Consider the following 27,841-nt stretch of genomic DNA (forward strand, 5'->3'; position numbering starts at 1 on the left):
CCGCCCCCGGCCGGCGAGGCGGGCGCTGGCGCTGTGGGGGCTGCCGGGGCGCCGGGGGCGGCGCGGCGGGCACCGGGCGCGGGCAGAGCTGCGGGCACCAGCGACGCCGGTGTCGCCGCCGCCGCTACCACCAGCGGGGCGGATCCGCGCTTCTGCCGGAGCTTCTTCCGTCGCTTTACTTTCGCGGCCCGGAGCGGGGACATTATGCCGAAGAGAAAGGTACGGGCGCCCTAGGCGTGCGGCGGGTCCTGCCTCCGCGCCTCCCCCTTCCCCCCCACCCGGGCAGGGATGGGGGGGACCGGGCGCTGGACGGCGCCTTTAGGAGTCGGTGGGGGGGAAGGGGGGGTGTGTGCCCGCCGCTCTCCCGCCGCCGTGCCGTGCCGGAGCTGGCGGATTGCTCCCCGAGCCCGCTGCCTGTTGCAAGCCCCCTCCGCCCCTCCCTGTTTACTTTCCCGGTGCCGGGCGGGGCGGTGTCGCCCCCGTCCCTGGAGGAGGAAGAGGAGGGGGGGGGAGGAGGAGGAGGAGGAGGAGGAGGGGGGGTGGGTGTGTGTTAAGTCGCTATCACAACTCCAGCCCCCCGCCGCCCTCCTCCTCCTCCTCCTTCTCCCTCCACCGCCGGGGAGAAGCGCTGCAGCAGCTGCGGCTTCGCCCCTGGCCCCCGAGGCGGGAGGAGTTTCCTGCTTGCAAACTCCGGCGCCTCCGCGAGGGGAGCGGCGGGGAGCGGCGGGGAGGGGAGGGGGGGGCAGCCCCCACCCGCGGGGCGACCGGATTCCACCCCCACCCCACCCCGCGCCGCCGCCGCCAACCTCCCGCCGAGCCCGGGTGATGGCTCCGAGGTATAAAGGAGGAGGGGAGAGGCAAGCCATGTTTAAAACAAACTACACCCTTCTCCTCGCCTCCCGCGGCAGACCCGTATGTACCCACTCGGGCGCCCATCCGGGCAGGGCCCCCGGGACACACACACACGGTTGCGAGACCGCGTTCCCGAAGGGAGAGAAACTTAAGCGGCGTTATGTGTGTGGGGGGGGTGGGAAGGAATTTTTTTTTTTTTTTTCCTACCCTTCTGTTCTCCGCTTGAAGCCGGAGCCTTCGCTGTGCGGCGTCCTGGCCGCGGGGAGGGCTAGCGGTGCTGGCGGAAGGCAGGCTGACTTTGGGGGGGGGGTGTCCGGCCCCCTCCCCTGCGGGGGACGGGTGGGGGGGGGGGCGACCGAGGGAGGAGGTGCGGGAGACCCCCAGTCGAGAGCTGGGTGCCTGCCTTCTGCCGGCACGGACCGAGCGTGACGGGAGACTTGACGCTAATAACTGCGCTGTGACTAAAAAAAAAAAAAAAAAAAAAAAAAAAATTAAAAAAAAAAAATAGCTGCAGTCCTCTAATTTTAACTAGGTCAATCAAGGCAAGGCACCCTGTGTTTTGGGGGATTTCCCAAATGTCACCTGTGACCTCCTAGTACACCGTATCTGGGCTGGGGCTCAAATCTGTTTTAATAAAGTTACAGGTAGGTGATGGCTTCCGGGTGGCTTGGCGTTCAGTTCTTGTCCTCTCCTTATGGGAGGTATCAAAATGTTAAGTTGTCAGGTATGCTGCCGAATTATTTAATTCATACTTAACAACCTGATTCCAGTTCTGAAAATGGATACAGCCATGAGGTTGATTGCCTTTATTTCGATAACTGAGCTTGAAGTTATTGAATATTGGGCAGTTCTTCCTCTTCTGTCTTTGCACCCTCATGCAGGCCTCACGTGCTTCTGCTCTTTTAGTGCCGTTGCTTGTCATCAGGGAAAAGTTGAAAATTAGCCTGTACCCATAGGACTCTCCACAACTTCTGAAACCTTGCAAACTTCCTACCCTGTTTCCTTTGCACTTTGTGTTCTTACACTACAGATGATGTTTCAGGCCATCCTTCCTAAGAAGGGGGTAGGGTTAAAGTCACTCTTCTAGGTTTTTGTAGACTATTTATTAAGAGAAACTATCTTTGAGTAGTAAGTCCACGAGAACATACCTTCTTTCTAGAAGGTTATAAAGAAGTAATAAAAACATTGCATATGGGAACAGAGCAACGGAGACGAATTTTAATGGCACAGTACCTTTTAATTTACTTATCATTGTATGGGTTACAATCATTTACATTTTAAGATTATATATGAAGTATGGTTTTTGGGAAGCACTGGTTCCAGAAAAAGCGTGTGATTAATGGCTTTTCTTTTTGAGAAAAGTGGAATTGCTGTAGTATTCTACAATAGTCAATTTTATTCCAGAATAACATCCACAGAGCGAGAAGTTAGTGATACAGCAGTAGCTGAATAATTACACCAGTCAGCTTCCATGTGGAGACAAAACCATCACGTGCAGCTAACGATCAATTCTTCTCTTAAAATTTTTAACTTAAAAAGGTTGCTAACACTGAAAGTTTTATAAGGAAATAAACATCACAAGTCAAAATGGGAAATTTTCAGTTATGGGGGTAAATAAACGGTACTGCAGAAAGGGGATGAATGCACCTGTACCTGTTTTTGTGTATGCCTTAGTTGTCTAAACTGGCTGGTCCTTTTTGTTTGCTTTTCTTTTTGTTTATGATTTTTTTCATTGCTGTGTAAACTAAAGTCAGTTGCCAAGTCCTTGACTTTTAAGTTCATTATGAATGTTATGAACAAAAAAAATGTCGGCTGTCTCCTCTTTAAAGGGCTGAGGCCTAAGGTATTGGGATATTGCTACTCGTTGTTTGAGAGGCATGGGGAAAAGGGAAAACTTGCTGTGTGTTGAGATGGTGTTAAATACTGTGCTAAAACAAAACCAGGTTGAACTCTGGACTCCTCCTGTCAGATCTCTGCACCCTTTATCTGTTGTAATAACATGTTGCGGTATGAACATGGCCTTTCACAAGAGGAATGGCATGCCGGTATGGGGTAAACCATGGTGCTTGTTGTGGTATTGATAGCAACAAACGCCTTGAAATGGATTGGGGTGGTTTTTTTGTCACTTGTCTTGCTGGAATTAGCTCTTGGGTCATATTGGAAAACTCCTTGACCTTGAAGCAGCCCAAATAAAAAGGTCTCAGTGTTAGCCATAAAAGGATGAAAACCCATTCTGTACCTGATGACAAGGAGAATCATGGTATGGTCACATACACCCATGTGCATAAGCAAACGTACGTCAGCTTTAATGTGATCGTCATCAAGATGAGTGGTACTTGCCCCCTGAAGTAGAATGTGTGCCATCTCAGACAGATTGTAATAGGTCAAGCGGTGACTTGTCCAGTGTTGGATGGGGAGCCTGTCAGTTGGGTTGCACTCCAAAATGGCCCAACTCATTCTTTAATCTGACTATATGCAGCATGACCTGTACCTCACGTGTTGTTTTGAAAATGCTTGTGAATTGAATCAGATGTGAGAACCAAGTGCAACTTTTTTTTAAGTTTTTTGGGTTTGTTTTTTTTTCTTTGACTATCCCATCTTTAAATAATGCTTTTATTTCAGAGCAAATAAAAAATATTGTGATTTAATCAGCCATTTCAGTAGGCTATTTCTGCCTTCTTGTAGTCAGAAATATTAGTTTCTGCTGTACAGTTGATACTGTGAAAATATAAGAGAACATTTGTGGTAGGTTCCTGTTCTGTTATGCAAATTCACTTTCTTTAAAGTCAGAGAGACTAGTTGGTTATCTTTACTACAGAAAAACAAACCCTCCGATTCTTTTGCTTTAGTGGAAGTTAGAAGATGCGATATTCCAGGCTTGTCCTATCATAGTGCATGTAGTTAGATGATCACAGTAGGTAACAGTCCCACAGGAAAACTTTACTAGTTGATTTGCCAACCAGGTATCTAAATCAGTGTATTTTCTAATCCTTGGGGTTAAGTGCATGTTCTTACATGTATGAACCTACAGCTGTTAAATTCTACCTAAGCTTTTTTTTATCTGGACCTAAAGTCAATTCTCTTTATGAAATTCTTATGCATGTTTCAGTTTGCATTTCTGAAATATCATGAATATTCTAAGAGCAATGTTGTTCCTTCACCACTGATAGGGAAATGGGGCACAGAAGTAAATGGGTGAGTTGTTGGAATGATCCCTTCATCTTGGATTCTCAGGTTAAGATGTCTGACCTGATTTTTTTATTCACCCTAATAAGCACCTGCTGCACTGTTGAGTGGTACATTTCTTGTTATTACTTCTCCAAATTTGTCTTACTGCTTCTGTGATGTGTACATAGAAACTGAGAAACCTGCAGTAGTAACCAGTTCTCTAAAATGTTGTTGGAGCAACTTGTATGTGATCAAACACTAATTAAGTGACGAAGCTGAGGGTCCTGCAGATGATAGCTCTGGTTGCTGTGGCTCTGAATGATCCTGCTGTCACTCTTTGATCTGTGGGATCTGCAAAGAGTAGCAGGTGAGTTTATGTTCATGTTGCAGCAGTATGAAGTATACTCAAGTGCTGTTCAGCTCTACTTCATGTCCCTTTACATGTTTTGATACTTCAGCTCTGTATCAGTCTGTGTCGATTCAACATGCCATTTGTCATACAGTGTTTTTTCTGCTACTGTTGTCTTCATGTTGAAAATACTGGGCAGGAAAGAAGCTCCAATGACATTGTGGGGATGTGTATCTTCCCAGCAACTTGTTCAGTCTCTGGAGTTGGAACCTCTTGGTGTGTAGCAGAGGCACTCTTCAATTTATCCTAGAACACAACTAACAGGGCACACTCTGTTAGCAGTGGGGTGTAGAAATGGGGGAGGTTCTGTATTTTATTTCACGCTCTGGAGGTGATTGTAGATTAGAAGGGAAGAGGGGGTTGGTACCAGATCCAGATGTCTTGGCTGTGACCCATCCCCACTCCCATTCAGTTCCACTTCTCTCTCCAGTCTTTTACTTGAATTCCCCCTGCATTTCATGCTGACTGCTTCCTCCTTTTCCCCTGTGCTACAGGAGGACTAAGGACAGCAGTTAGAGCTCTGAAAAGGTAGTTTCTCTTTCCACTCTTCCCGTTAGATCAGTCCTAGACAACTCAGTAACTACTGGAAAACAGGCTAGGCAACAGCAGAAGGTAAACTTCTTGGCATCTGTGTCACTGAGGTACCCCTGACTTTGACAAACTCCTACCTAGCGTGCCAGTAGAGTCCTCAGGTGGGCTTCTACCTTCAGCATCCTTTGCAGGGACAGGTAAAACGACTGCTATGCAGAGATGTGCTTAACATTCAACCAAGGCAAACAGAATTAAGGTGCCAGAGCATCTTAAAAGATTGCAGGACTCTTCTAATATAATAGAAGAGGATGTTTTGTCACTTACCAATTTTAGAAATTGTACCACTTGTACTAAATTTGTAACTATTGAGAATTTTAAACATCGATGTATTTAAAACAATAGAAAGCTGCTTAGTTGACCTACCCCAAAGTATCTGTTGACCAGACTGAATTAAAGGATCTACATCTTTCATAGAAAAATTAAGCAGAAGACATCACAAATTTTTATCTGCACATGATACACTTAGATATAATACAGTGTAGCAATGTTGTGTGGCACTGAAGGAAAAACATGCTTGAGTTATGCTGCTATGCCATGTTGCAGTAAATGGTGTTTACAGGGCTATTAAATACATGCAACAAATGTTTGTCCATGTTTTATTTTAAAGTTACACTTCAAAATAGCTTAGAGCTAATTATACAATTTTAGCTGTGACTGTTTTTTAGAGTTAAGGAGATTAAAAGCTCATTGACCAAGGATTTATAGATATAAAATGTTTCTGGTTGTTTTATACAAGTCTGCAAAAATCTGAACTATTTATTAGCAATTGATGACAATGTATATACATTTTCCTCTTGGGTCACACTGAAATACAGTTGGACTTAGTGAATGGGCAACCTAAGAATTCTTAGGTTTTCACTGAATTGTCAATTAAAAAACATTTGTAATGCTCCTTGGGTGCATTAAGGCATGATATCTGAGGAGGTGTAGTCAGCAGTACAATCTGCTTTTCACGTCATCACCTCTGAGTTCAGAACTAACCAGGTGCAGGTAATCTTTTTATATACAGTAGTTCAACAGTGCAATGGGGGTAATTTGTATTCTAGAGTATCAGTATCGTTAAGTTTAAAAAATAAAAAAAAGTCCTGTGTGTAAATGGAATGTAGCAGGCATATGCTGTTTAGTTTAAGGCTGCTTTTCTTGTCTGTCTTGAAAAACTTCACTTTCTCTGCTGTTTATACCCAGCAGTAGCTGTGCATAGACCTTGTATGTTCCAAGGTATATTGTTGTTTCAGAGAAATTCTATGAAGTCGAACTTTGCTTGACACGATTGTAATATTGTCTTCTATGTAGAGTGTAAGTAAGCCAGATCCAGAGATTTCTCTTGAAAATTAGCACATCATAGGATCATAATGGCCACCATTTATTTTCTGTTCTTTAACTGCACTAGGCTAGCACCGTGATTTATCCCACGGTTCAGTAGCCAAAAAGGTGTTTTCAGGTGCTGGATTTACACTTCAGGCCATGATCATCTTAATGCTTGCTTACTTAACAGGTTTGAACGTGCTTTTAATTTTATTTCTTCTTTTTTATCATGGATCGTTTTACTGATCCAATTTAGAGATGCTGCACAGTGGCACAAGGAATGTGTGGTGACCTGTTAGAAGGGAGTAGGGCTGGGAATGAGCAAATGGCTGCATGCAGAAGTAAGGTGCTCTTATACCAGTTTTATTGTCAGCAAAATGGGCAGTGTGGGACCTCACAGTTTGGGCAGTAGTTCAACAGATATTTCAAGCTGGCACATACAGGCCAAACGAAGCAATTCCAGATACTCATTCTGGTCCTTACTCTGATTTAACCTGTGGGATATCATATGTGTTCGAGGTAGTTTTTGGCCAGACCTGTCTGCTGGTCTAGTTTCTCGTACCTTGGGCACCGAAAGTTAAGCTGGCTTGTTGGCAGAGTGATTAGGTGGGGAAGGGCAGAACTCTTAGTAGCAGCAGCCAGGCATTCATCGGACAGCAGCCTTAGACAGCCTTTCTTTGATTGTCCCTGGAGTGTATAGAGGAGTATTTTTTAATTCATTAGAATAAACAAAACAACTCAGTGGTCAGATTGTGTCCTTGCACCGTTGGGGGGTGGGGAGAGGCATTGGGCTTGGTTTTTTGTTTTGTTTTTCTCCCCATGTCTTTAGAAATTAGCAGTTTTCATTTAATTACTCCTGTAAAATGGAGATACAGCTCCTGTCTTCCCATAGTAAAGAGTAAAAAGTGAACTTGGTAACAGTGAAAGCTGCAAATATAAAATGCTCTGTTCCCTAACAATGTTGGGATCTGTTTGCAAAAAAAAATTGCCTGTGTTCCCATTGACACTGGCTTTGTTGGGACTGTTGGGTATGTTTGCTCTTCCCACCTAGCTTTCTCCATTGTCCTAGTGCTACCTGAGTCAGTAGTAGCAGTGAGTGCTTTTGTAGTTGGAAATCAAGTGTCTAACAACATTTTTACCTCTGCAGTGTTTTGTTCCTCCCAAGCAGAGTTGAGGAGAGCTGTCGATGCTCTATTTGTAGTAGGAGAACATCCTTTACCTCTACTGCTTTGTTTCTTCCTTATCGTACCTGCACCCTCTTGGAGACATTTAACTTTTTTCTTCTCTTGAAGCTGCATTTAGGTTGTCTGTGAAGCTCTCCATTCTGGCTGCTGGTGTAGAGCAATACTCCTGTTAGCCTCAGTTGGAATTATAACCGAGATATAAGAGGTTGGTGGTATCTAAGGTGTTGTACCAGTTGTGCCTTTGGTACCTACCTCTTACTCATGGGCTTGCTGTCATCATCTTGGAGTTTGATGTTCTGTAGCACCAGTTAGTTGAAACAACATCAAAAAATGTTCTTTTGTAGATGATTGAGGTTTTATCACAGCGATGTCCTGTGGGAGAGGAGGAATTGTACACCTTTTCTCAGTCATTCAGAGTTCTTTGTCAGAGGTGGCTATTTTCAGGAATTGGTTGTTATTGAAAGTAATTGTCTTAATTCAATCTCTAAGTAGATAAAATAGATTATTTTTAAAAATATTTTTTTCAGAAGTACTTCACTAGTTTTGCTTTACAGATCTGATCAGTTCTTTTTAGATACAGATTTAAGAATGTAATCTTCAGGGTTTTAAAAACTGCCTTTGTATGTAGACTTGCATGAGTTGATCAGCTTCATCTCACTTGCAGAACTGGCATCAGCTTTGAAAGGTCAGAGAAATAATATTATTAGGACTGGATTTCATGCATCATATTCTTTGAATCTGCCTTTTTATTTTATGGTTGCAGTAAAATGGTTAAGCAAATATTGAGACAAGAATTTACTTATTACCTGGCTGAATTCTCACGTTTGGTGTTCAGGGGAAACTGAACAATTTCAAATGCGCTGTGCTCACTGCTCCCATGGCCGATCTGTATTTTTCAAAATGCAGCTGATTACTTCACTGTCTGAAAAAGGAACTGTCTGTCTAATTTTAAATTACAATGCTGCTCTTTTTTTTTTTTTTTTTTTTTTTTTTTAAATCTGAGCCTCTAGAAGCTGCTCTAACATCGTCACTGTGCTGTAAGTAAAAGATGTCATATTCAAAAAACTGACTACAGGGAAGACAAACCTGGGAGGAAAAATAAAGGCCAAACCAGTTGTGAGACACTTAAAACGTCCCATTAAATATAAATGCATTTGAAATTATATTGGTTGATCTTTGACCTCTTTTCAGTGAGAATAGCAAAATCTCAATGTACAGTGAAGGAGTTTCTTCTTTTGGAAAAGCATTTATTCTGACTGGTTTTGTGTATCTAGAAATACCCCAGGTCTAACGTGGTTTCTGTCTTTTCTATCTTGTCTGGAAGAGCATAAAGCTCACAGAACTTACCTGTTACGAACCAAGGAATTTATTAAAATGCATTTTCTGAACCTACTGATTTTGCTTATAACCAGACTGTTTGTATTCTTATTTTTATTATATATTATTTGAAAATGCAGTGCATGTCAACCAGTTACTCTGTTTGGCTTGAATCTATAAGCAAGAATGGAGACTTTAATCAGGAAATGTTTTCCCTGATTTTTTTCCCCCCAATTGCATATTAATACTGGGGGTTATTAATGGTATTTTTTATGTTTAAACTTTGAGTACCATTTGTTTTTTCATAACTTTATGATCTTGACATTCTCCTCCAAAGAATTAGAAAATTAAATATTCTGCTCTTAGTAGTGGTAAGATGGAGGGATTTAAATTCTTGAAATGACATATTGTATAATATTTCATTGTAATAGATCGTAACAGAAGAGATTAAAATATTATGTACTTAGCATATAAATATTTAAGTGGGTTGGTTTATTGTTTTTTTGTTTGTTTGTTTTAATGAAGAATATATGTACATATGTATACAATATATACCCCCCCAAAAAAACCCCACCTCAGATTTTTTGGAGGAGAGCAAGACAGATGTAATTTTGGATAAGTATTTAAAAAATCCAGCTGCTAACTGGATTTGTTTTGTACATTATTTGTGGTTCTGGCAGAATTACTTGGTTTTTAGCTTAGTAGCATGCATATTTATTTTTCTTCATCCAGGATCAGACTCTTGGTAGAAAAAAGAAATTAGGGGGTATAGTAGGAAGACTACCTGATTTCTTAAAGCATTTATTAGGGAGAATTAATTTTACTTGCAAAGTTCATTCACATTGTCTTGGCAGTGAGCACTGTTCTACCTGCTGAAAACAGATCAAAGAACTAGCTATAAACAAAGGTTAACGGTAAGATGCTGGAGGAGCTAAATGAGGAAACAATGGTTAGAAGAGTGTTGCAGGATTTAGTTGGTCTTAAATTAGTCAACACGTAGTCTTCATTAATCTAAACCAAGAAATAAACAGCATTTTAATTACATTTATGAACTGGCACAAAATTCAGAGCTGCTCAGAAGACAAATAATTAGAAGATCTAGCATGTATAGGGAAACAATTAATTGAATTAAATTTAGTCTAGTGCAGAGTTCTACTCAAAGGGAAATGAGGGGAGGAAAAAATTTAGGGAAATTATGCAGTAAACCCTGAAAAGGGCTTAGGGCTTGATAGTCGTCTTTTCTTGCACTGTGTTTTTTTTGCAAGCTTTTATTGTATTTTGGCTGGTGAAAAAAGTTGTTGGAGGAATGACCAAAGCATTACATCATGGAAATTGTAGCTAGTATAGGGAGCCAGGAAAGTATCAGTAGGCAAATCCCATTGCAGGCAGCATATCGAGATGTGGCTGAACAAAACAGCTCGCAAAGAAAGGAGGAAATGCTATAGAGAATGCTCAAGTGCTCACATGGTCAAGGCTTTCTGCTTTTCTAACTTCTTAATGTGGCTGTTGAAAAAGCAGATGCCTATTTTATTCTGTTTTTTTTTTTTTTTTTTCTTCATATGGGTATGAGAGGACTAATTTCTGTCCCATCAGAGTCAAGGTGTTGAGTTTCGGCTAGAAATAAGATCATTCAGAGACTGAATGATCTATTTCATTTTATAAGCAACCTTCTGTACCAACTGTTGCTTCTCACATATTTGTATTCTCATTCTTCATGCTTTTTAATGTACTCCTTTATAATACTACAATCCATTAATTTCAGTACAAACAAAATATTTAACTAGAAGCTGGTCACAAGTTAAAACATGTACCTTTGCGTCTCTCAAAAAGACATTGATAACTTTACTACTTTGTGTTACTGTACTCTCAGTACATCCTGCTTATATTATAGGGTTTTGATTAGAAAAATTTAAGCTTTTTGTTTCTTTTTGTGGTGCATCTCTACCAGGTAACTCAGCCTTAAAAACAACAAAAAAAAAAGGAAATTTGCCTGTATGTTTTATTAAATGTTTCCTTAAATCAGTTATCTAGTTTTCTGGTTTCAACCTAACGGTTCTGTAATGGTGTTGGCATTGCAGATACCACAGTATTGTCCTGGTATGTGGAAACACTGGTCCTTGTGTATATTACAAAGCTGGTGAAATGCAAGAACTTTGTATACAAACAAGCTCAATTTTCCTTTGATTTTATTTTTTTAACGTTCTCTATCATCTGTTAATATTCCTTTGTTTTTCTCCAGTCCTCTCAAAATAATTTTATAGGTTGTCCTTAAAAAGGGATGGGGGAAAAACAATTTTAAAAAAAAGCTGATTGCTGATAGACACAGGGAATCTTGCACGATGCAACCTTCCAGGTTAATATTGTGGTATAAAAGTTATGCAGCTCTGACAGATATTACGAAGCTTAGCTATGGCTTAATTTACAATCTTATTGCTAATATGTAGTGCTAATTGAGGTATGACACAATGTGTGGTCATCTGAACCTAAAACTTGCTTTTAGTTTAAATGTCAAAATGATATTTAGAGTTAGACAGTCAGCTTCTTTCCTTCTGTGTGCCTCTATGATTGGGAAAAAAAAAAATTAAAATCACTACTATCTGTGTCCTTATTTGCTTTTTTTGTTTGTCTCATCTCTTGTAGACATCCATACAGTGTCAAGCACTGCAGGCGTATAGGGACTACTTTATGAGTAGGCATATGATGGAACACAGCTGAAGAATTACCGAATTTGGAGTACTGCCCTTGTCAAGTGATTCAGTGCTTGCATTGGTCTTTGATTTTGCTGCACAAAACTTGCAGTGGGGACAGTCCCGCTCCTGACTAATTTACGATGTAAGGCGCCGTGTCCAGGGTGCATTTTAATGTGACTGGGGTGTCATGTGAAATATGGTGAGCCATAGCATTACGTCATGTGGAAAAACGTGCCAAGGGGATGGGCTACTTAGTATGTTTGGTTGCTTTGAAACCAGAGTTCCTTCAGTAGTTTGTCACCAGGACAAAATAAGGGGAAAGGGTTCTTGTGGAAGAGTTAGGGACAAGGACTTTAAGGCTTTGGTGGTATCTGGCTAAAAGTCGTGTGACTTCCAGATACTAGTGCAGTCAGTCACTGCATGTGGCATGCCGGGAACTGTGCTTGGCTCAAATCCATTCGTGTACAAATCTCTCTGGTCCCTAGGGAGAGGAGAAGGTACTGCAAAAACTAGCATGAAGATCCACATCAGCTTGGACTCACAGGAATGTCTTACGCAGGACTCACAGAGGAGAAAATAAATTTCTGTTTCTCTTTTAACATATATGCTGTGGCCATATCTGACATACATAGGGTTTTGGTGTGTCTGTCAGCTTGAAGAGTCCCAGACTGCTTGCAACTGCCCCATGCCACTTCATTCTTGTCTGTTTTACTGGCTCAATTGTTTGTGCAGCTGTGCAGTAAAATGATTCTGCTGGAGCAATGAAGACTATATATTTATAATTTGTATATACATTTATAAATTTGTTTATGCAGCAGGCTATTTTTCAGCTGGATCAATTACCTTATTCACCACACGGCCTCCCACGCAGCTCTGCCAGCATGCTGGGGAGCCAAGGCCCTGGGAGGGTGAGCGCAGCCTCCAAGCACCTGGACTTGTAGTGATTGCGGAGGGGAGTGAGCAGGTCTGAAATGGAAACGAGTGTGTCAGAACCCCCTTGCTGCTTATTCACACCTCTGAGATGATTACTGTGCATCTCCCTCCATGGAGAACGTTATGTGGCCTTCAAGAATTGCTGTTGGATTTTCTAACTTGAGAAAGAATGCTGGGCTAATTAGCTAACTTAATTCAAGTATGTTGTGTAATATATCATAGTAGTATACAGGGGTTGCATTAAGAGTATTTTAATATAATTTTTTGCCCCTGCGGCTAGCCTTGTGAGCAGTTTTTAAAATCTGTTGTCAAGAAATAATATTGGCATCGAAAATCAGGCTGCCCCGTCTATCAGAAATATAGGAGACTTGTCTTTAATTACTGCTAAAGGGAGTGGGGTAAATTACTGTATGTTAACTGTGCAGTCTTGGAGGGTGAGAGTTTGCTCCTGAGCAATTATTGCAAGGCTATTGGCATGTGTCATTGCCGTCTTGTGATGATGTAGCCCTGTTTCAAAGCTTTGTGGTTCCTAAAAGTGGAGTAGGGTAAAACAGCCTGATCGTGGAGTGTCACTCAGCTTCGTTTAGTTTATGGTGAGTTTTTTAGCCTGGCTTGCAAAGGAAATTGCATCATGCTGTCTTTCTGTCCCTACCCCTGTAGAGCCTCTTGGCCGCTATGAGGAAAAAGATTATAAAATCTGAGAGAACTTCCATTATAAATAGGTGCCCAGGACAGGAAGGATGCTATTTGAGTTTCCTCCCAGGGAAAAGGATGCAGGGCAAGTTTGTTAGACTTGAGAAAATTCATACAGGAGAAACAGATGTTAGGAAATCATGGACTACAGAAAAGCTATACCCAGAGCTTGTACTGTTTCATGAGCTGAAGAGGGAGGTTGTATGAAACAAGACTTTGCTACTGACAGCGATCATGAAATACTGGGTTTTGTTTTCCTTATGGCTTTTGATGCTCCCAGCATCACGCCGTCAAGCTGTGGCAACTCTTTAGTAACCAAACTGAAAGGCTTTTAAGAATGCAAACCTGAAGCAATCCTGCAGGTGGCTGGTGAGGCTGCAGTAGTGTAGGGAACAGTCAGGCTCCATTTTGGATGCCAGGCTGTTGCTATTCTGAGTTGCTCTACGCTGCTCAGTGCTGCTTAACTTCCTGCTGTTTTCTAGCTACTTAGATGATCAGCCCTCGGCTTTTTTTAAACCAGCCGCTTTTGTGGCACGCTTCTTTTCTGTCAGGAGAGCGCACAGTAACAAAGCCACGTTTTTATTCTCTGGTGGGGGGGTGTCTTTCTGTGAGTATGTTAGAGCCCAGTGCCAGGAGAAGGCAGCGGTCAACTGCTGCAGACTAGCCCGTCTGTTTCTCTGCTCTAAACCATAACTGTGTAACTGAGACATTCCGTGCCGAAATCTGGTGGGAGGTTTGGGCTAGGACTGAAATGGAAAGACAAGGGAAAAGATAACTAGCCTGCTCCTTTACTGATTGAAAAAAACAAAACAGCAACCAAATTGCATTCTCTGCTGCCTGTTAAACGCCTTTTTGAAACACATGCCATGCTTGTAGTGCTCCTCTAACGGCTGGTGCTTGCTGTTTTTCCATGAATCGCTTGCGCCTAGGTGAAAACCCAGTTATTTGCAAAATGTGAAGTAATACATCTTGAGTTGCAAACAAAAGACAGAAGCTTGATTTTATTTTTTCCCCCGCTTCCGTGGTTTAACTGATGTTTCTCTAGTACCTCTAGAAGACCAGGATTAGAAAGGTCAGGTTGATACTTTGTTCTTCTGAAGAAACATATTTGTCCCTAGCTTTCCTGTCAGTGTCTTGGCGTTTTACTGATTTTTGCTGTTCTGATAAAGGAAATAAGATGAGGGAAAGACACTGTTAAAGCTTCCAGCTGAGTGAGCCTGAGGCACAAAAGGAGTAAATGAAGTAAAGAAATCGCTCATTTCAGTAATGTTGTGCTTTTTTGGTTCATCTCGTCACAACTCATTACTAGTTAAGTTCATGTTTGGAAAGAAACATGTTAAATTTCTCACAGATTTCAAAAGCCCTGGTAGAGCAAACCTCAGATTTCCAGTTCATACTGTTGTGCTACCAACTGCTGATTAGATGGAGCTCCCACTGGAGCTGGCGGATGCTTCAGTTAATTGGCTGGAGGGACCACTGAGGGATGCTGTGTGATATGATATGTATATACCTGGTGGTAATCAGTCCTTGTGTGTTCTTGCTTGGAAAATCTGGAATGGCTTTGGTACAATGCTGCTTGTAAATACTAATGTAAATTTGCCAGGCCTCTTTAAGTTGCTGCAATGTATAGAAAGGAGAATCTTAGCCATAATCTTTGTTTTGATGTTGTCTGGGTGCTTTTAAGTCTGTAATAAAAACACTGTCTTAATATTTTCTTTCAGTCTCCAGAGGGTGCTGAAGGCAAGGATGCAGCAAAAGTAACTAAACAAGAGGCAAGTATATTCCTTTTTTTTCTTAATTTATTTTGGCATGTAATTATTTAACTGGAGATCTGACGTCTTGCATGTCAGAAGACTGTGCATTGTTCTGGCACTTCTAGTGAGGTGTTTTCACTGGGAATAATGACAGTAAACCACATTTGTAGTTTGTGTGGTATAATTTGTTTTCTTGGTGTACTGAGGATTCATACAACTTATTAGTACACAAAATTAATTTCAGAAACACTGTGGGTTTTGATAGACAAGCTCTGGTGAATCTTGTGGCAGCAGTGTAGGATGTTACTGCCTGGAACTGTTGTTCTGTCTGTAGTAGGTTGGCAGAAGAGGGTTAATGTGCACACCTCAGCCAGTCTACTTCAAAACTATTCTTAGCTTAAGTGACTGGTGAAAGGGTGTCTTGAATTAAGACACCAGGCTCCGAACTGGAGCAGCTGACACATTCGTGTGTTTTCTTTGTCTGAATTTGTTTTATGGGCACAGTAACTTCTGTCAGAAAAGGCAAGGAGACAGCTGGTGATATCTTGACCTCTACGGTAAAGTTTGCTAGTTTGTTTGTCACAGCCCTTAATGTGAATTAAAAAAAAAAAAAAAAAAAAAAAAAAGGCAGGTAGAGAATTATTAGGATTAATTTTCTTAGGTTGTCATCTTTTGTGGCAGACAAAGTTAAATCACAACCTTGTAAGAAATAGGTGAATATTCAAATGAATTAACAGTTAATTGCTCTTCTTGTAAATCTTGGAGCGTATTTGAACAGGAAAAATAGTCCAATGAAGTTTTACACTTTCTGAATTGAGAAGTTGGCTATTTCTAGGTCCAGCAGAAAAAGATGGTACAGTAGAAATATCAAAATATTTCAAACAAAAGCATCTTTACAATAAGCTCATGAAAGAAACAGGTAGAGTAAAAAGGAGGTCTGAGAGGAACAGATTTTGATACCTCAGTATCTTCCTATGGAATTTCCTAGAAGATTAATTAGTTTATTTTTCGTAAAGTATTAAAAAGCTGACTAAATCATAGTAAAAATATATACTCTCCTTTGCTCTGAACGAATGTTTTTCTTTGTCCAAGTTTAAATATTATTTCTTCAAGAGCCAGAACAGTAAAAGTTCCTTTCCCTAAAAATTTGAGACCTGACTGCTAGAATAAAGAAGAAAGACCAATAAGCTTACAGAAATACAGAGTCTCTCTGTGTATTCTGTCTATTTCTGGGGAAAGAGCCTGTTGACTCTGAAACATGAGAGCTCTTAGAGTAGTCTTCAGTCAAGGTGAGATAGTAGTGGGTGTTGATGCTACAGAGAGAAAAAAAAAAAAAAAGAAACCACCAAATTAAGATAATCGCAGTAGATACACATGTAGCTCTTAGTGTGTGAATGAGGAAAGCAGTTGTAGGATTAGGTTAGAATCTGTGGGAGCTCTTGTAATAGTTAGAATTTAGGTAGGAAGGGTGGCTTCAGCCTGAACCAAAACAGACCTGTGCGGATGGTGCTGAGGAGATCTGAATTATTGTAAACTTAACATCTGAGGGGAGAGTGGCAAGTTCTTGAGGGCACATAGGGTGAAGTCAGAGCTCCATATTGGGTTGGAGAGCAGCGGCTACCACAGAAGCCATAAAAGTTTGCATCTGAAAGGGTAAAGAACAGCTTTGAGAAATAAAGTCCTGTTTAGTTCGTGTCTATGAAGACAGGCAGTCAAGCCAAAATAGAAAAGCTGGAAATCTAAATCTGGCCAACTTGGACTATCTGATTTTAAATGAGGACATTGATATAATGGGTAACTCAGAAACTTGTTGGGACACTGTGACACCAAGGCACAAATTATACGGGGTTGAGAGCTAAGTTGTGTTACTGGTAGAATGGCTTTCTGTTACGTGTAAGTTCTCTAGGTTAATTGCATCAACAAGTACAGCAGAATCCTGTATGGGTTGCCAAGCCATGTGTAAATGGGAAGTATATAATGTAGAAATTGTGCCAGGTATCATCTGACCACAATAATAAAATGTGGCAATAGGATGTTAAGGGAGATGAGAGAGGCTCTGAGGACAGAAATAGTGTTGATGGAGATTTCAGTTACCCTTCAGAGATTTGGTAAAAGGCATGGAATGGCATTACAAAGACAAAAAACTTAAAACTATAAATACTTGCTTCCTGTAGGACCAAATCAAAGGACCGAAAAAAGGATAATTGGCCCTTTATTTGGTCCTCAGTAATATGTAGGAGCTAGTGTCCTGAGTTTGAGTGACTGGTGGGGTTTTTTGGTAGCAGGGGAGGGGGGGGCTACAGTGGTCATCCCCTGTGAGAAGTTTCTTGAAGCTCCTCCGGCTCCAAGTCAGCCCCACCTCTGCACCAAAACTGAGCCAATCAGCTGAGCCTCTGCAATAATGTATTTAAGAAGGGACGTGGTGAGGAGGAGTCAGACTTGTGAGGAGGAGTTGCTGCAGCTGTGTGAACACCAAGGTCAGTGGAGGAGCAGAGGAGGAAAGGAGGGGGGAGGTGTGCCGGAGCAGAAACCCCCCTGTATCCTGTGGTGAGACAGCAGGGTGGGCCCCCCTGCCACCCATGAAGATCTGTGGTGGAGCAGACACTGATTTATGGGCTGTGAGGGGCCTCTTATGGCTGACTAAGGTGACTGTGCCTGAAGAAGGCCAGGGACTTGTGGTAAGAAGCAGCCCCCGCTGCTGTAATTCAGCGCTGGGAGGATTGCAGCATGCGGGGGTGTCCCACACCGGAGCAGCTTGGGAAGGGCTGCAGCCATGGGAGGGAATCCAGTGAGAGAAAGTTGGTGTCCTGCGCCTGAGCAGTGAGGGAAACGCTGCGGCCTGTGGGAGGGACTCACTTCGGAGAAAGTTTGTGGAGGACTGTCCCCTGTGAGAGGGAGACAGTGCTGGAGCAGGGGGAAGAAGTTCCTGAAGCTCCCCCCACCGAAGGTGGAAGAAGCGGCAGCACTGACTGCACCCCCCATTGCCTGCCCCTGTGCTGCTGGGGGAGGAGGTAGAGATATCGGGAGCAGAACTGAACCCGGGAAGAAGGAAGGGGTGGGAGGAAGGTGTTCTCAAGATGTGGTAACGCTCACTGTCTTCCTCTGTTAAGTGTTGATAGTGTCTGTAATAAACATACGTTCTTTTTTTCTTCCTCTAAGGAGTCTGCCTTTTGCCTGTGACCATAGTGGGTGATTTGCCCCTCCCTGTCCTGTCTCGAATCCCAGGTCTGGCTTATTTTCTCCTTCTCATCACTGAGAGGGGAAGGGGAGAAGTGAGCGGCTGTGTGATGCTCAGATGCTCTCTGAGCTCAGACCACCAAGCCTTCTACTTAATTTTCTCCTTCTCAGCCCTGGGGGAGGAGGGGGGAGTGAGCAGCTCTGTAGTACTCAGTTGCCCTCTGAGCTCAAACCACGACAGCTAGTTAAAAAGACAGTTGTCAGAGAACTATCCTGTAATTGTGACCATAATATATTCAGGTTCATCATCCTTGCAGGAATGTAATTACAAATAAACTCCACCATGGTAAGATTTGATACCTTGAAAGGGAATTTGATTAAAAATGGGAGCCTATTAAAAGGAACAGCTAAAAAGTTTAGTGATTTCAGGTGGCAGAGAGGCTTTGTGGTACACCACGCTAGAGGCTTGTAGAAATGCATATTATTTTTCAAAAGCCCCAACTTCCCCCCCACCCCAAATCCACAATGGCTTAATAGCAAAAGAAGGGAAATTTACTCTTTTTGAAACGTGTTTTTTTGTATTGATGGAAAATAATAAGGAAAGGAGCAAACTCTTCCGCATGGCAAATGTGAAGCTGAGAAACAGTAATGAAACTTCTGCTATGGAGACTTCTTAGGGAGGTTCTCACAGTGGAGCCTTTTCTCATGGGTGTACAGTCTGGGGACATTTGGCAGTTGAGCATGATCAGGTATTCACCAGCAACTACCAAAGTAATCGAAGGTGATGAAATGCTCCCAGGACTTCAGATAAGGGATTCTGGAAGATAAAGCCTGTGAGTCCGATGTGAAAAAGTAATTTAATAAAAAAAAATAAAATAAAAAGTATATGTGGACAAATGAATAATGGGAGAGTTGACATGAGTTTTGCAGAGAGAAGTCATACTTCAGGCAGTTGAGTTCTTTGTAGAAGTCAGCAGGTATAAGGATGATAGCATGCCAATTGATACAGTTCACTTGCATGTAAAGAACACTTTTTGATCAGGCTTCCCAAACAGGTTCTTAAATAAACTAAGATAGAGTGGATTAAAGGGAAGATCTTCCTAAAAATTGGTAACAGATAAACATATGAGAAGAGAGAGGGGAAGTAGTAGTTAATTTTCATAACGGAGGAGATTTATCAGTGGAGTATTGGAAGGATTTATGTTTGGGCTTGTGCTGCTGAATGTATTTATTAATGATCTAGGAGGAGAGGTACTAGAGAAACTACAAAGTTTGCTGAAGTTTACAGAAAATTACCAGGGTAGTCAGAAGTGAGAAAAACTGAGAAGGCTGTAATGTCACAGATAACTAGGTGATAAAATATCAGTAGAAATTCCTTATGGAGAAATGCGAGTTGATACATGGGGGAGAAGGGAAGACACAGTGATTGATTGTCACCAAGTCAGCTGTTAATCAGGGGAGAGACTGAAATCACAGTGAATAGTTATTAGACAACATCAGTTCTTCTAAGCAGAAGGTAGCTAGAGTATAGGAAGAAATACTAGAGGACAGGGTGCAAAACATCAGTGTGTCACAAGATTAATTTGTTGTGCTCCCAAATGTGGGACTACTAAGTGAAGTTCTGACTCTTTCTTAGAAAGGCCATGATAGAATTAAAAGGATACCAAGTATAGTGGAACAAACGGAGGCTGCAGAGCAGCTTTTTTAAAAAAAAAAGAGAAAAAAACAAAACCCGCACAATCAACCAAAAAAACCCAAAACATAAAACCAAACAACTGATGTTTTCTAAGATATAAAAAGTCAAGAATAACAGAGGCATGATAAAATCATTAGTAGCGCAGAGAGAGGCAGTTAGGGAGTTATTACTCATGATACCCAAACCCAAGAGGAATCTAGTGAAAGTAAGAGGCAAGAAGTTTAAAGGAAAGACAGCAGAGGGGAAAGGTTTTGCTTTTTCTTTTCCACACAGTGCATAATCCTATTATGGAACTCATTGCCACAGGATGTTATGGTAACTGAAAGTGTAAATGGGTTCACTAGGTTATTAGATAAATTTACAGGGAAAGTGACCCTCCATGATGTGGCTAAAATATCCAGGTTGGAAAGTTCACCACTTTAGATTGCCAGAAGCTGGTGCAGTAGGGAAGTGCAAGGTGTTGTTCTGTGTCTGCTCTGTTTCATCGGCTCTTTCCATAATGGCTGTTAGTGGGCCAGTGTCAAATAGACCATTGGGTGAGCTGCTAGTGTCTGGGCTAGTGCAGCTGGTTTTGGAGGGGAACAAAGATTCCAAAAGCACATTAAAATATGACCTTTGCTGACTTGACTGCTGTTCCCTCCTTATAATCAGGTAGCACAAAATACATACAAACTCTGAGAATGAAAATGATTTAGCCGTTAGGCATTTTTAAAGAACTGAGGGTTTATGCTGGCTTTCTTATGGTAATACAAGCCTTTTATGAAACCAGTCATGGCACAGGAACAGTTGGGGAATATGGGAGACAATTATCATTTATCTAAAACAACTTATTATCCTTTAAAAAGTAGATGCTAACAAAGCATTCCAGTGCCCAAATGCTGAGGGATAGAAATAATCAGTTAAGAAAACAGATTTGTAAGATACCTTGAACTAGGACTTCCTTGATTATCTGACCAAGTGAAATGCTTTATTTAACCCATTGTAAAATAGTGCTAGGCTGCTTAACAAGCTGTTTATATTCTACATTGCTAAGAAAATATAGGTTTACTTTTTGTTTGTTTGTTTGATTGTTAGTGATGCATAAATATTTGATAGCTGAAAATTTCTCTTGGTGTTTTTTGACCAGGCTTTTATTTTGCTGGATGCTGATCCGAACTGTTCACTACTGCTTTCCACTAAGAATATTTAAATAGCTCCAATGAACACAAATTACTGCATTCTTTGGGTGTTAGCAACAGATTTTTCCTGTTGCAAGATCTGTGGGGCCATGTTTTTTCACCTCAACTTAAATGCTTAATATGTAATTAAGAAGATATTTTTTTTATTCACTTTTTAAGCTGTGTTACATTGGATATTTGTTGCAGTTGAGTTGTCTCTATTTTGGCTACAAGTGTGATTCCAATTTTATGATGCAGACTAAACTTTAACTCTGATAACCATGCTGTGTAACTGGATCATGGGTTCATCAGTTTTAATGAATGCAAAGATATTGTGAACAAACTAATGAGTTTACAACTGTTTCTAGGACTTAACTCATCTTCAGTAATAAATTTATGACAGAGAACAGAGTGAAGTAAAATTTATTAAGGAAGGTATGTAGAAGTGATAAAAGAAGGTGGAGGAAAGCAGAATATCTGACTTCTCTTCTTTTGAGAATTGTATTTAAATAGAAGAAATAATTTCTGCCTCTCATCTTGCAGCTGTATTTGTGCACCTGGACTCTCAAATTGTGTAAAGAACTGAGGAAGTAGAAGGACTTAGTTCCATGTTTTGAGATTTTAGCATTCTGATACCCCCTAGGGAAGGATGTTAGCTTCATTCTGCTGTTAATCAGGTGGTAGTTTTACCTGCTCTTGCAAGTAGCATCTGCTAGATTATGGAAACTCATTCTAAGTATTTATGAGAAAGGTTTGATGTCCTGTGCACAGATAGTCATGCTTTGCTGTATTTGTGCTGTAGTTGTGACACATCAAGCAGCAAGGGACTTAGAAGTACTTGTAAAATAAGGGGGGAGGGGAGCATTTAACCGTATGGAGATTTAGATGTTACAATTCCTGAACAATTTCTAATTTCCACATCACTCTGTCCCTTTAAACTTTTGATCATCCAAGGTGAGGAAGATGTGAGTTGTGTTCAGCAATAGAGACACACTTATGGGCGTCTTTTATGCTGTCACCATGAAATGTCTGATACTATGTTTCTTTTGATACTGTTTGCTGTAAGTCTATAAAAATGTTTTCTCCTTTTTTATTTTTCTGTAGCCCACAAGACGATCAGCAAGATTGTCAGCTGTAAGTATGTATAACACCTCTTGGTATATACTTTTGTAGGCACATATGGTTTCTCAGACCAAACAGGTTTGTTATATTTTGCTTGATCCAGTTTTTATTCTTGCTGAGGGATATTTAAGAACTCTAGCGCTAAAGTTATCTGTGTTTTCCTGGCTTCAGGTTTTCAGGTTTCAGGTTGTTCTGACAAAAGATGTATTTCCCCATCTCAGCAACTCTGTCGGTTATGTGCAGTATTGACTCTGTATCGTTTTGCAGACTGATGTTAGTTGTGGAAATGCAGCTGCTTCTCTGGGAAGGAGAAACAGCTGTCCTTCAAGGACTTCATTTGATGCCACTACTAGTAGTTGGTTTTAGTTCCACTTCTCTGTTAGAATATATGTGACCTTTTTTTTTAATACTACTAATCTCCATGTTTTACTCTTAGAATGACCTCCAAATTGCTTTGACTGCTAGATGAGTGAGATGATGAAAATGAGAGTGTACAGTGACGAGGTGCATTTGTACATTAAGGTTCTTCAGTCTTTTTCTAGATGCATACTAATGATCAGGAAGTAAGGGAAGGTGGGAGGCGGCTGGGGTGTGGAGGTGGCTGGCTGGCTTCTGGTAATATGTCTAACACACTGTGCAACTAAAAATGTTTTGTAGAAACCTGCTCCACCAAAACCTGAACCCAAACCAAGGAAAACCACGAAGGTAAATACTCTTCTTTTTAATTGCCATTGTTGTAGCAAATAGTAAGCAAGTATACTCCTCCTTTGCATTGCAAACAGTTTGGTTCTCAGCTTTTTTTGTGAGGCATCGGCTCCCCTGCCCTCCCTGCAGCTCCCTGCCCCCCCCGCCCCCCCCCCCCCGGGAAAAAAACACAAATTAGATCATTCTTTTCTTTCTGTACTACCCCTTCCTGGCCTCATTACTGGCCCAAACAAATTGTCTTGCCTGTTTGATATGCAGACCATGTTAGTTTGTAGTGAATTCCTAGTTTAAGAAGAATCTTTACCTTTCCTACACCTTTTCTGAAATGTACAGGTTTGGTTGAGTAAGATCTACCTGAGACCTAGCATTTCCTACATTACGATTTGAGATTGTGCCATCCTGTTTCCTTGTCTAGAAGGGCAATACTTCATTTCGTAGAGAGAAACTCTCATCTGTTCTTGAATCCTGGCCATTGCTGAGAATGCACAATTATAATTAAAGGTGAAATTAAATATATTTAAATTGAATGGTTTGGGTTTTCTAGGCCAGTTACAGTCAAATTAAAATCTTATTAGTGTCTGAAATACCTTTTCAGGATTTCTGCATATAAATCATGTACTTCAGAAACTGTAGATTTATTTATGCCCGAGGGGAATGTTAAATAAGAGCGATCGCTTTATTGGAAAAAAATAAAAAACATGCTGGAAACTGAGTCTGACACTCTTGACGCTTACATTTTTCAAGTCCTTTCATTGGTATCTCACTTGGGCAAGTATCAGGATACAAAATCTATATGTGAAAGTAAAACTATGATTTTGAACACTTTGATGATTTATCAAATGAAATGACCAATAAAGTCTTACTGAGTCCATCCTGCTCCCCTCTTAAAAAGAGTATTAATAAAGAGAAGGTAGCTTGTGTAGCTAAACATCCGAGGATGGTACAGTTTTGAGATAATTTTTAGCACTAAAAGTTACAAATTACGGATTTACAAAGTCAGGTCCTTAGCGTGTTCTTTTGTAGGTGAAGAGTTAGGACTACACTTGCACCACAGCTACCATGTAAAGTTGAGGGTGAAGGGTGAAAGAAGTACTTCAGGCTGCCCTGGAACTAGGATTACTGGCACGCCCTCCTCCCTGCCCCACTCCTGTATGGGGATCACTGGGGAAAGGTAGTAGATGAAGGGAGACTGACCTTAATATCCCTGATCACAGCTACTATTGCCATTTTGCATGGAGAATTGGGAGCAAATGATCACATGGAAGATCTCCACAGTGTTTATCAGAACTACTTTAAATACTAATGTGAAACAGTCAGTTAAATACCATTGAAATTTTTATCCCATTGCACTTAAAATCCTTAACCTATGTCTCTACTAGCCTTAGATCACAAATATAAATATGTACATAGAGCAAGGATTGGAAAAAAAAAAAAAAAAAGTAGACTCAACCTATGAATTGGTTAAGAACAAATCTCCAGATGAAACTGTAGCTGTTAGAATAGTTCCTTTTGATAAATTCTGTGCTTTGTGTTGCTGCAGATGGAATTTTATCAGTGTTTGCCTCCCTAGTGTGTTGGTTGGTTCTTTCACTGACATGGAATGAACATCACAGATGTTATCAAACTAACAAAAGGACAGCCAACAAAAATGCCTAATTTTTTAAATCTAATTTAATATTTCATGTTAATCGAAAGTGTAGTGCTGTTATACAAACAGTGTGTTGTTTGTGCTTGGCTGAATAAGCTTCCAATATACTGTAATTGGATTTGCTTATACAGATGTCTTGTATATACCTCTGTATAATACAGCTCAGCTCTACCAAAATAGTCTGAGGGGTTTTTGTATCCCTGTAAATTAGCAGAAACAGTAAAGAAGCAGTCATCAGCATTTTCTAGAGATTTTGAGAGTCTCTATATAACTTCTGTGGATATACCTTTTCCCAGGTAGTCTTTAGCTGTTTTTCTGTTTCAGTCCAGCACATGCAGCTTGCCAAGATTTGCTTTTTAGTTCATATGAAGGTTTTTTGATAAAGACGTAGGGTGCTGGCGACTCATACAATGTCTATGCCCATGTTTTTAATCTTCTGTCAGAAGGAACCTGGAACAAAGGCCAACAAAGGTGCTAAAGGGAAGAAGGATGAAAAGCAAGAAGCTGCAAAGGAAGGTACTACACCATCTGAAAATGGTGAAAATAAAGCTGAAGAGGTACTTTCCACACATACCTCCTGCTGATTGAATCAGTGTTTTTTAATTATTCAGCCTTTCAGACATTGATAGCATGTTCATAATGTTTCTTTTTATTGCCCATAATGTTATTGCAGATTCGCATCTCTCGCTCAACTGTTAGTGTTTCAACATCCAGAGGTGCCCCACCCAGCACACTGTCAGTAAAAGGGCAGATTGAAACAGTGAAAGTTAAGGGTACGATAGAGCATTCAGCATGTGTGCAGTGAATAGAAACAGATAGTAGTGTGGTGCTTTTCAGTATGAACCATGGAAGCTGACAGGTAAGGCTTGTATTGCTTTTGAAAAGCTGGGACCAGTAACTTAAGAAAACTGTGTGAACGTACCTGTTTTGTTTGTGTAAATGTCATATGGACATAGGTTTGAAACTGAGCTGTTGCAAATAAGAAATCGAAGAAGTAAGGGTAGTTTGGGTATTTAGGTATGTAATGGCATTTTACCATACTAATTAATTTCTTTCTTTCTTCTCCACAGGCTCAGAAAACTGAATCTGTAGGTGACAAGAATGAATGAAATGTCATGAAAATTTTGGGTTGATTTTATGTACCTCTTGGACAACTTTTAAAAGATATTTTTATCAAGTATTTTGTAAATGCTAATTTTTTTAGGACTATGATAGTTGACATATTAAACTGTATATGAACATTTCCCTTCTCATAACAGTGCTTTTAGAAATTCCCATTGTTGCCGAGTAATATAAATATCAACTTAATATTGCAAGGTATGTGTAAAATTGGATCAGCATTCCATACACTTGCTTTAAGAAATTAAGTCTTGTGCATATGGTGATGTTTTTACTGTGCGTATTTGAATTTTTCATGCGGTTTTTCTAGAGCAATAATCAGTGGTGCTTTTGTACTTAGGGTTTATGTGATTTTAATGAAACATGGATAGATGTGGCCACCTGCTGACTATTTTGGGTTCTTTTAATGGATTAAAATAAAAGGTCTCCTTGCCTGCAAAACTACAGCCTCCTAATGTTTTCTCTAAATCCTTACTCATGCCTTACTTTTATTTTCAACTGTTACAAGGAAGACTAAATGATTTAGCAACAATCGTTTTTCATGCAGTCTTTTGCTTTTTTTTGCTGATGTCTGCTTAGAAAATACCCACACAGGAGTAGCAGGCTGGGATTTTCAGTGGCCCACAACTTAAGGTACTTATCTATAAGTTCTTTATAGATATATTCTTCAGATACACTGTCACAGGGTGAGTAGAGTTGCCATACTCCATCAGAATATTGTGTCTGTAATGAGCTATCAGTACAGATTTAATTGCTTGATTGATAGAGGCGTACAGTGACTTAAAAGTAGCTTTGTTTCTCCCCTACTCTTTTGTCATTAACTTGCATTGTACCCTGTGGAAACCCTTCTTTCTATCTGCAGCCTCAAATTTAATATAAATAGTAATTGCTGTTCTGCTTCAGCTGAGGACAGTTAATACATTGAAATCGCTGTTAAACAGCGCTATATATTTGGTACCTGGTAGAAATGGAACGATGAAAGTTATTTTTGAGGTGATTGTGGTGATATGGTAGATTAGCAAATGATTTTTTTAGTGGCCATGTTTCAACTCTGCAGCTCATTCTAAGCGCCTCTTATAATTTTTCTCCTTCTCTTTTCCTCTAGGGGCCCTGCTATTTCTATTGTTACTTCTGGGATGGGAGGGGTGAGAGAAAAGATGTTCCCTGTTCTTCAGTAGCATTGATTTGTATTGCTCAAGTGGTGGCCATTATGTCTGAGGATACCTTTTGCTTGTTTAAGTCAATAAATAAATGACTGTTGCCTGACCTAGCGTTCTATTTATTCTTTGAGAAGAAATCTCCAGTTGCCTGTTTTAATTAAAGTAGAAAAGCCAAGCCTCTCTATACTTAAAAATTGAAGATTGATTACCAAAACCCTGTATGCTAACTAGAATAGTAGTTAAGGCCTCCATTGAGATAAATGCCACTTGTGCTCTTGTGATAGGCCTGCTACAGCCAAATAAGAGGAGGTTGTTCTCTGCGTCATGAACTTAGTTTTGGAAGAAAATTTAAACTAATTCTCTGCTTTTGGTGGTAGGAGGCAGAGGGCTGTAGCAAAAATTGTATCCGAATTAATGAAAAGGAAAGTCCGTATTGTTACAGTACTCAGTGATACATACCTGGTAGTCCTGCACAGTACTTCTGATTTGCTTTCTGATGGACCCTGTTGAAAGCCTGCTAATTTAGACGCTACGGTCATGGGAAGTTTAACCATGTGAACTCTTTCACAGAATCATCAAAGTGCTATTTCTAGGCATTTGTCAAGGTATGGGTTTGTTGTTCCTGTGAGGAGGGGTTTTGTATGCTCTCACCATTTTGTGTGGATAACTGAGAGATTAGTTGCCTAATCCTTTTTAGACAGTTGCAGTTCTTCAAATGACCCTTTTAACTTAGATTTAACTTAGGCATGAGCATCACAAGACGCTGACATGTCTGTGGACAGGCTTATTTTAGGAGACCTCCTTTTACTAAATAAATGCCTAGAAGGTGGGCAGAAGTTGGTCCCTTAGACCGATTGCACAATATCTTAACCTAGTAATGTTGGCACAAAATTCTTCTACTGGCTTTACCAGATTAGGAGATTCAGCTCAGTGCCAGAGTTCTCTTAGAAGCATATAACGACAGAAAATTCACTTGGGTGCAGTTTAATGAAACACAGTGTCCTGCTGATTCATGTAATGTTTCTGTTTTTTTCAGAAGTGCTTAGTAAATGTGATGCTTTCCTGTCTTTTTTCCCTATGTGTCAAGTTTTCAGAGAAATTGTTGCATCTCAGCCATGAAGAAAGTTGCATCGTCAGTATTTAATGACTGGCTGCTTCACA

General features: G+C 40.6%; 1 protein-coding gene across 8 annotated transcripts; it reads left to right on the forward strand.

The window, feature by feature from the left end:
• HMGN3 (high mobility group nucleosomal binding domain 3) lies at positions 1 to 26,786 on the forward strand. Of its 8 annotated transcripts, none has more exons than XM_042803372.1 (6): positions 1 to 219; positions 14,864 to 14,914; positions 22,031 to 22,060; positions 22,706 to 22,753; positions 24,845 to 24,958; positions 25,075 to 25,465. In XM_042803372.1, the coding sequence occupies exons 1-6, from the start codon at positions 205 to 207 to the stop codon at positions 25,204 to 25,206; spliced, it is 390 nt and encodes a 129-aa protein (XP_042659306.1). In that variant the 5' UTR covers positions 1 to 204; the 3' UTR covers positions 25,207 to 25,465. The 8 variants fall into 8 exon arrangements, with proteins under 8 accessions (XP_042659306.1, XP_042659308.1, XP_042659312.1 ...); XM_042803374.1 differs by lacking the exon at positions 25,075 to 25,465 and adding an exon at positions 25,472 to 25,961 and having other exon boundaries at positions 8 to 219; XM_042803378.1 differs by lacking the exon at positions 25,075 to 25,465 and adding an exon at positions 25,472 to 25,961 and having other exon boundaries at positions 10 to 219; positions 24,845 to 24,917.
• The last annotated feature ends 1,055 nt before the right edge of the window (positions 26,787 to 27,841 follow it).

This window comes from Tyto alba, unplaced genomic scaffold (genome assembly GCF_018691265.1).
Source record: "Tyto alba isolate M040663 unplaced genomic scaffold, T.alba_DEE_v4.0 Super-Scaffold_40, whole genome shotgun sequence".
NCBI classification, from domain to species: Eukaryota; Metazoa; Chordata; class Aves; order Strigiformes; family Tytonidae; genus Tyto; species Tyto alba.

What these genes read in the sequence shown, in the direction of transcription:
- HMGN3 (XM_042803370.1), top strand. Translation starts at nt 865, where the DNA reads ATGTTTAAAACAAACTACACCCTTCTCCTCGCCTCCCGCGGCAGACCC. An exon ending in TCGCCTCCCGCGGCAGACCC is followed by an intron (nt 913 to 14,863) that starts GTATGTACCCAC and finishes ATTTTCTTTCAG; the next exon opens with TCTCCAGAGGGTGCTGAAGG. An exon ending in GATCAGCAAGATTGTCAGCT is followed by an intron (nt 22,061 to 22,705) that starts GTAAGTATGTAT and finishes AATGTTTTGTAG; the next exon opens with AAACCTGCTCCACCAAAACC.